This window comes from Hippocampus bargibanti, linkage group LG06, assembly GCF_051943395.1.
Source record: "Hippocampus bargibanti isolate YZ-2025 linkage group LG06, ASM5194339v1, whole genome shotgun sequence".
NCBI lineage: Eukaryota > Metazoa > Chordata > Actinopteri > Syngnathiformes > Syngnathidae > Hippocampus > Hippocampus bargibanti.
The window spans coordinates 28,547,904-28,556,259 of NC_142739.1; the positions used below are offsets into that span (position 1 = coordinate 28,547,904).

An 8,356-nucleotide genomic window follows, 5' to 3' on the forward strand; every position below is an offset into this window, starting at 1 on the left:
CAGCATGAAACTTTCAAAGTGGGGAAAGAAAAAAAAAGGGCAATCAGCCATTTGGCTCAGACAGGTGGAAAGCGTCAAAGCACAACAGGTACAAAGCGCACCAACACGTCACCGTCGCGTCGACTTCAGTTGCGCAAATCAAATGATTTAAATGCATGAAAACTCAAAAGGAAACGCTTCTGCCCGTACCGCTTAAACTGTGCATTGTTCTCCTCTCATAAATATGGAAACGCTTTTGTTTTGTGCCTCCGCCACAAGTACTCCTCCATGCTCCGTGCAATCAAAGTGAACATAAAAAGGTCCGCTGCATGAATAAGTCACCGGCGTGCATTCGCGGTCAATGGCGAAAACATTGGGAATCGAACGCCGGGTGGTTGCGGCAGGCCTACATACTTGCCCTAATTACTCCGCCAAAACAAAACAGCCGAAGCACGGTGGGGTGGGGGAAGCTGAGAAAATGTTTAACCGGTTTTCACCACGCTCGCATTTTTATGTTAATTAGCTAGCTGCATGCCACGGATGCTTGCTCTACTGACTGAATCGCTCCCAGTGGCCTATCACCTGTTCGCTCGACAGACTCCGGAGGCAAAAGACGTTTTTTTTTTTCCCCGCCTACCTCCAAAAAGTCGGATGTCACGTTAAATCCGTCGAAGCCATTTTCTTGAGCTCCGCCCTTTCGGTGGATAGGATGAAAATCAGGCGAGGGTATTTTTTTGCATATTTGCTTTGGAAAAGCCAAAATGGAACTGTATAGTGCCACTTAGCAGTTTTTTTGACAACGATACTAGTGCAGCGTGTTCTACCGGAAACAAATTCCTTGTGTGTTCTACATACTTGGCAATAAAGATGATTCTGATTCTGATTCTGAAGAAGGATTCGCACACAATGACACACAAAAAAAATCATTCGCTACCCACTCTCAAGGACTTGCACACTGCAAGAATCAAGACAAAGGCGCGGAAAATCCTACTGGACCCTCTGCACCCTGCCCATCACCTTTTCCAATGACTCCGATCCAGCCATTAACGCTCTAAACAAAATCAGAATCAAAATCATCTTTATTGCCAAGTATGTAGAACACACAAGGAATTTGAATTATCATATCATTTTATTTTATTATCATTATTTTTATGTTGCCACTACATGGATGTGGAACTGACGCGGCTTGGAATTGAAGCGGATTTATGTGAGACAATCTCTTTTCGTGTTTGATTTCAACATTTAGCCGGAAGCAGACGTACACATTCCACCGTGACGTCCCTGAACCACTGCTTAAAAGGATGCTTTGATCTTCTCTTTCATCTAGAACTGCTTCATATCACAAAGAGGGTACAGCAAGTGCTGAAGAAAAAAAAATGACTCTCTGTGTCTTTGTATTGTCATATTATTTGTTATTTTTGTTTTTTTTTCCCCAAGATGGCGGCGTGTCAACTTGCAGTAGCTCCTCTCTCTCGCGGCAAATTGGCGGTTGTGTTTATAATGTTCATCAAAGTCACTCTTTTAAGTGCCTTGCACGCTGCGTCCGCGAGGACTGTAATTTCATCTGTGCTGTATGTCATGCATATTAGCATATTTGACAATAAAGATGACTTTGACCTTTGACTTCATACGTTCCATCGTGGTAGCGTGTTGACACGTTTGTCAGTTTCTCTTGTCCATGTTTTGATGTTTATTGCACTAAGGTGAAGAGTGTGAATCGCTATACAGTAACTATGTTGAGGGGAGCAGTTTCTCTTCACTTCTTTTTAGCTAGCTGGCTCTCCAGCTGGCTATCTAGCTAGCTGGCTATCTAGCTAGCTGTCTCGCTGGGTAGCAAGCTAGCTGTCTAGCTGGCTATCTAGCTAGCTGGCTATCTAGCTAGCTAGCTATCTAGCTAGCTATCTAGCTAGCTATCCATCTAGCTGGCTATCTAGCTAGCTGTCCATCTAGCTAGCTATCTAGCTAGCTGTCCATCTAGCTAGCTATCTAGCTAGCTGGCTATCTAGCTAGCTGTCCATCTAGATGGTGACCTAGCTGGCTACCTAGCTAGCTATCGAATTGCTGTCTGGCTATCTAGCTAGCTATCTTGCTAGGGCAAAATAATATATTATATATTTATTTTTTTTCAGTCTTTTGAGAATATTTATTACAGATTTTTGACATTTCACAGTTTCTGGTTGAACAACTAGGCGTGACAACATTACAAATAGCGATCCGCAGCGCCGACAAAAATTTGTAACTGAAAGTCACCGCTTGGAAATGAAGTGGATTTACATATGATAAAAGAAGTAAACGGATCTTTTGCGTGCACATTTTGAGCATGACGTCATCCCCCCGTTTCCATCTCAAACTGCTTTCAATAACAAAGCGCATGAGGAGAAAAGTAATCCACCATTTGCGTCTGTCCATGTTTGATCTTATCTTTATGATTTTAATTGATGTTAACTGTTTTGTTCAGCGCTTTGTGACAGCTTCGGGTGTTGTGAAAGCGCGATATAAATCGATATGTATTGTATGAACAAAATATGCAAATAATAGCACAAACGAATGTCTTATCAACAAGGCGAGGATTTGCTCCTGATGTCACGGGAATGTATGTGAAACGGTTAGCTCGGTGAATGACTCACAGTTGAATGTTGGGGAGGGGGTGAGGGAGGGAGGAAAGAGGCGATGGCACCTAGACAAACAAACAATAAGTTCCCACTTTGCTATTCTCTCGAGTACATTAAGAACAAGTTTGCGGGACCTTGCAAGTCAAGTGGAACTAACTGAGGTTGATGTGAGGAATAAAGCAAGCGTGGCAATGGGAGATGGGTGGTTTTGGTGCAAGGGAGCAAGGACACTAAAGTCTGTGTGTGTGTGTGCTTGTGTGTCGATGCTCACGTAGCTGTCAATCACCTGCAAACAGACACCTTGCAGCCCCGCGGAGCCACACCTTAAAACAGGCACTACGTCACATACCGAAACTCCGGTTTAAAAAAAAAAGCGAAACGAGGCCGAAAACACGATAAGTACACAAAATTTCACATACACGTTGCTTTTTCAATGTTTCTATTCATATTCAAATGGCTATTTTTTTTATTTTTTAAATCGCTGTGGACGAGGGGGCACCTGATCGGACTTCCGCGTCCGTGACAGGTGGTCAAGGTGGTAGCGAAACTACTAATGGCTAAAACTTGTTTTGGGAATTCGCTTACCGTGCGGTAAAAGTGTCGAGGTGAGGAGCAAAAGCAGCACTTGAATGCAGTCTTGACCGGACATGGTCGCTCCGAAATGTTCCAGGGGAAGGCGAGGGTGTGCAGCAGGTTCACTTTGCTGGGAAATGAGACGGGAGTAGGTCTGGGGGGGGAAAGTCCGACGTCAGGTATAATCTCGCTTTTAAAAAGTGGCCTCCTGGCTGGAGCGTGTTAAAATGAATTCCGTGATGAAAGAAAAAAAATAACGTCACAAAGATAAAACGATTCCCGGCGGGTTGACTCACTCTTGTGAGCGAGTCTGCGTGTTGTCGCGCTGCTTGCGCTTCAGCAAATAGTCCCTTTTTCTTCACTCCCGAGCTCGGGCGTTCGTCCGAGTGAGCGTAGTGACGTCAGCGCGGATGGGGCGTCACGGCCCCGCCCCCACCAAGTCCCAGGAAGAGCGGTGTCGGCTGACCCAGGTGGAGTTTTACTTTACTTGGGTGGGAGTGTTTCGTGTAATAATAATAATAATACATTTCATTTTTAAGCGCCTTTCAAAACTCTTCAGGACACTTAACAGTCACATGATATTTTTTCTGCGGGTGAGCATCGGCAGCCACACGCGCCAGCATTCACACAACACGGAAGTAACATAAAATAACAGTGTACAACTTGTTGCAATCGCCTGAAGCAGTTTAAACCTTAGAAGTTTGGGAATAAAACACATTAAATAATATATTTGCTACCCTTGCAATAATTAGTCACTCGGTGCATCCCGAAGAAGTATTTAAAATACATAATTTACGGAGACAATCGACAATCCAGCCTGTCCCACCGGTTCAATGATTGTGCAATAGATGGTAGTCGGTTTCGAGGCGTCTAGCGCCCTCTGGCGTTTAACATCAAATACAACTCTGAGATCAATGCAGGATTTTGCAAATCGTTTTAGAGTCAATGTATAGATCAGGGGTCGAGAAACTTTTGACTAAGAGAGCCATAAAAGTAAAATATTTAGAAATGTTTTTCAGTGAGAGCCACACCCACACACACACACACACACACACACACACACATATATACACACACACGCACATGCAAATTGAAGTACTTTTTAGACACTTTAAGTCATTTTTATTGGTGTTTTGCATTTGACTAAAAATATCATACTGCATGTTTTGGGTATTTTAGATGCTATAAAACGTTTTTCTGATGTCAGTTAGGAAACTAAAAAGTGACGTCGGTTGTCCTTTAAAACCAAAGCGTCTTGCAGTCAGTATAATTACATCTTCGGAAGCCGTGCGGTTCAAAACCACAATTCTTGATCTCGCCTCCATTCCCACAAGTGTCAACGTCTTATTTAGGGTATTCGGTAAGGTGCGAATGGTGAACGTAACGATAACCGTCAGAGGTCAGGCAATATAGCGTACACGTCAGTAAAACAAATTATAGCATATCATGCCCTTTCCTTTACTTTAACAGAGATTTCATTTTCCCCGAGATGCTTGGCCAAGCAAAGAGAAGCAATGCGAATTTTAAATGCCAACAAAGTTTTCTTGGGCTTTATTATTATCGTTTGAAAGCCACTTTTTGTGGGGAGAGGGCAAAGACCTCCCCACCCCCCACCCGCTTATAACTTCTGTGCATGCATATTGACTTCTTAAAAGTCGCTTTAATATCTGCGGTCACTCTACTGCTTCAATTTTCACTCCTACTGAGACACATGGACAAGTTAGGTGTGCTGACATCACTGAAATCAATGAAACCTGATGAACTTCGCACGCAATGTATGAAAAAAAAACACGAAACCCATCCATTACCGATACAAAAACTAGATCACATTTTTAAACACTAAATCCTCATACAAATGCAAAATTAAAGGACAACCGACACATCCGAATGGCTGCCTCTGCTCACCCGCACAAAAAAAATCCAGTGGCTATAAAGTGTCCTTGAGAGTTTTGAAAGGCGCTTAGAAATTAAATGTATTATTATTATTATTATTATTATTATTATTATTATTATTATTATTATTGTTGTTGTTGTTGTTGTTGTTGTTGTTGTTGTTGTTGTTGTTTTTATAAAGATGTCAAGTATGAGTCAAAGTTTTTATTTTTAGAACATACTTTAATAAATTGCTTTAATATTTCTGACTTTGATGGGGGTTCATCGTGTTGAAGTCTCGCGAGATTTGTAGTTGTCTCGTCAGACGTCATTCTCATGAATGGCGATTCAAATTCATTACATCCTCCACGGCTACACAACTTTTCAAACTATTTTTCTTTCTTTCTTTCCCACTTCACTCATCTATTTCTTTTCAAGCCATCTCACACCCTTCATCCCCCCCCCCTTCCCTCCTCGCCCGCCGACATTTTTCTCGCGGCGTCCTTTTCTTTCTTTGTCCAGTCGTCCTTCTCGCCTCTCCTCCATTCAAGTCGTCTCGGGAATCTCTCGAGGGTTGCCGTGACGCTGATAATGAGACGCGGAGTGACCAGAAAAAGACTCCCACACTGGCGGTAAATTTATGAGAGTGAGTCTTATGGCGATTATTTACCCACAACCGAGGGGACGCACGTCTCGCCAACACACGAGAACGTTTCGCCTTTTCACTTTCTCCGGCATTACACGAGCACGATAAGATTCTCTCCCTTTCCTTCCATCTCGCCAACTCACTCCCCACTTCCCCTCCTTACGCCCGACGGTAATTATGAAAAATAAAATAGTGCTCAGGGGAGCAGATAATACCTTTAGCTTAATTAAAGCCATTTATGGGATGTAAAAGACATGTCGTCCAAAGGGTGGGGTTGATGTGCACCCACACTCACCCAAAAACTTTTTCATTTCATCTCTCTTATTCTCTGCCTTCGATGTTCCAAGTTTAACACTATTTGCATTTCTTGAGGTCAGGAATTTTGGTAATCATTTGGCAAGGTTGGCATGATTGAGTACAGTGATACCTTGGCTTACGAACTTAATTGGTCCCAGACAGAGTGCGTAAGGTGAAAAGTGTGTATCCCAAAAAATAATTTCCCATAGGAAACCATTAAAATGAGAATAATCCGTTCCCAGGTCCCCATAAAACATAATTTTCTACTTTCTAATTTTCTAAACCTTAAAACTACACAAAATATTCCTTATTTTATGTATAATAAATGTGCTATGGTATTATAATTAAAGAAATAAACTGTACTATATAATAAAGTTGTTTTATTTACCTTTGTGATGGTCGTTGGTGGCATGATGGAATGGAGTGGCCGGTTTCATCAGTATTAAACACTTGATGAGTGAAATAATCTTCTTCTTTCACCATCTTGAGGAATGATCCCTTGTAGGTGCTTTCCCTGCCATAATTTTATCTAGTTCCTCATCCATTGTGTTCTGTTTAGCTGGGTTGATAGCTTTTTACATCAAGTGTACAGATGGCTTGTGTGGGTTGTTTGTGGATCCTGATTGATAGGATTTTTTTTAACCTTGCAGTCTACACTCTGCCTTTGAACTTTCAAAGTTGAAACTCTCTCTGTCGTCTGCCTGTCTCTTTAATGTTTAAACCACCTTCCCTCACTGCTGCATTCTTGACCAATCACGTGGCTTTAATCCAAGACTGGGGGCGGGGAAGAAAGGACCAAAACCAGCCGGCCACCATTTTGTTGTTAGAAGAACGGGCTCGTTCGCGAACGACACATCCCTCATTGTGGCAGCTCCGTTTGTATCCCGAAAAAGTTTGTATGCCAAGGTAAAATTTTCATAAATTTAACGTTCGTAAACCGAAAAGTTCGTAAGCCTAGGGGTTCATAAAACGAGGTATGACTGTATTCTCTTTTTGAATGGTTTCCTATGGGAAATTAACGTTTGGAAGACACACTTTTCGCCTCGGAATAAATTAAGTTCATAAGCCGAGGTATCACTGCATAGGTTTCCTCAACTTCAATATTTTAACCCCGCCACTATATTCCGATTCGTATAATGTATTTGTAGGAAACAAATAATGGCTCAGGTTCATAAAACAGGTTAGTTGTGATCTAAGCTTACTTCCGGGTTGAGTGAAGGCCTCGCTAGCTATCTGTTAGCTATCTATTAGCCAGCTAGCTTTCTATCCGAGTTACTTTCGGGTTGAGTGAACGCTGGCGCGTGTGGCTGCCGCTGCTCACCCACAGAAAAACTTATCCTGTAACTGTAAAGTGAACTTGAGAGTTTTGAAAGGCGCTTATAAATGAAATGTATTATTATTATTATTATTACAGTAAAGTCTCGTTATATCGATATTCAAGGGAGTCCGAAAAAATATCGATATAACCGGGACTATCGATATATCCGACCCTGTTTGCATGTAATTTTCTCAATGCGTGCATAGAAATAGTATCGATATAACCGGGACTATCGATATATCCGATATCGATATAACGAGACTTTACTGTATTATTATTATAAGCCCAAAAGTTGAATGGTTCATTAAAACCGGTGTGTGTGTGTGTGTGTGTGTGTGTGTGTGTGTGTGTGTGTGTGTGTGTGTGTGTGTGTGTGTGTGTGTGCATGTGCGTGTGTGCGTGCGTGTGTGTGTGTGTGTGTATGTGCTCTCGTTTATATGTGGTTATGGGGACAAAACCCTGTTTACACAGTCACGTCCTGGGGACCATTTGATGTATGGGGACAAAAAACCTGGTCCCCATAAAGAAAACAAAAAACGTTTCAGAAAGGGTGGTCCCCAGAAAGCATAAAAACGCGTATGTGTGTGTGTGTATGTGTAGTAGCTACTATCAGGCTTTTACACACTCTGTTTCCTGTTCTCCCTGCATCCTGTTTGGTGGGCAGACCCAAAATAAATAAATAAGCTAATTTAGTCCACTGATAGTTTTTGTTGCTTCAAATGTGCGATGGCATTTGTTTTCCTCACCGTTCTTCTTCTCTCAGCGTTGCAGCGTTCCTACCTTGTCAACGCCACAGGTAGTCTACAAGCCTTTCCAAGAAATTCCCCCAAATATTGTGACATCAACTGTCGGCCGGCGTCTCCCGTTGGGAGAAATTGTGCGCTATTTACCTGACGCTGGCGATTTGCAGGCGCCGTCGGCCACTGGGATGAAATTGTGCTAGTCAGAGATCAGCGAGTCACCACGTTGGAGTGCATCCTTGCGGAAACGAGGGCCGGCGTGAACATCAACTGGATGGTCAAGGACCTCGGCGGGGGCGATTGGAAACTGGTGCTCTCG

At 42.6% G+C, this 8,356-nt stretch overlaps 2 protein-coding genes across 4 annotated transcripts in view; one reads left to right on the forward strand and one right to left on the reverse strand.

Moving 5' to 3' along the window:
• The window catches only part of LOC148897104 (nectin-2), a 133,851-nt gene extending 130,313 nt beyond the window's left edge, over nt 1-3,538 (reverse strand). The window contains exon 1 of one of the 3 annotated variants that reach the window (XM_088999782.1): nt 3,177-3,534. In XM_088999782.1, the coding sequence (XP_088855908.1) occupies nt 3,177-3,240 (64 nt within the window). In that variant the 5' untranslated portion in view covers nt 3,241-3,534. Of the gene's footprint in view, nt 1-3,176 lie in introns of all 3 variants that reach the window. The other 2 variants (XM_088999781.1, XM_088999780.1) reach the window with 2 other exon arrangements.
• A 4,201-nt stretch (nt 3,539-7,739) lies between these two features.
• The window catches only part of g6fl (g6f-like), a 23,272-nt gene continuing 22,655 nt past the window's right edge, over nt 7,740-8,356 (forward strand). Inside the window, exons 1-2 of the mRNA XM_088998504.1 lie at nt 7,740-8,093; nt 8,208-8,356. The exon at nt 8,208-8,356 is cut by the window's right edge and continues 196 nt beyond it. Of these exons, the coding sequence (XP_088854630.1) occupies nt 8,024-8,093; nt 8,208-8,356 (219 nt within the window). The 5' untranslated portion in view covers nt 7,740-8,023. The remainder of the gene's footprint in view (nt 8,094-8,207) is intronic.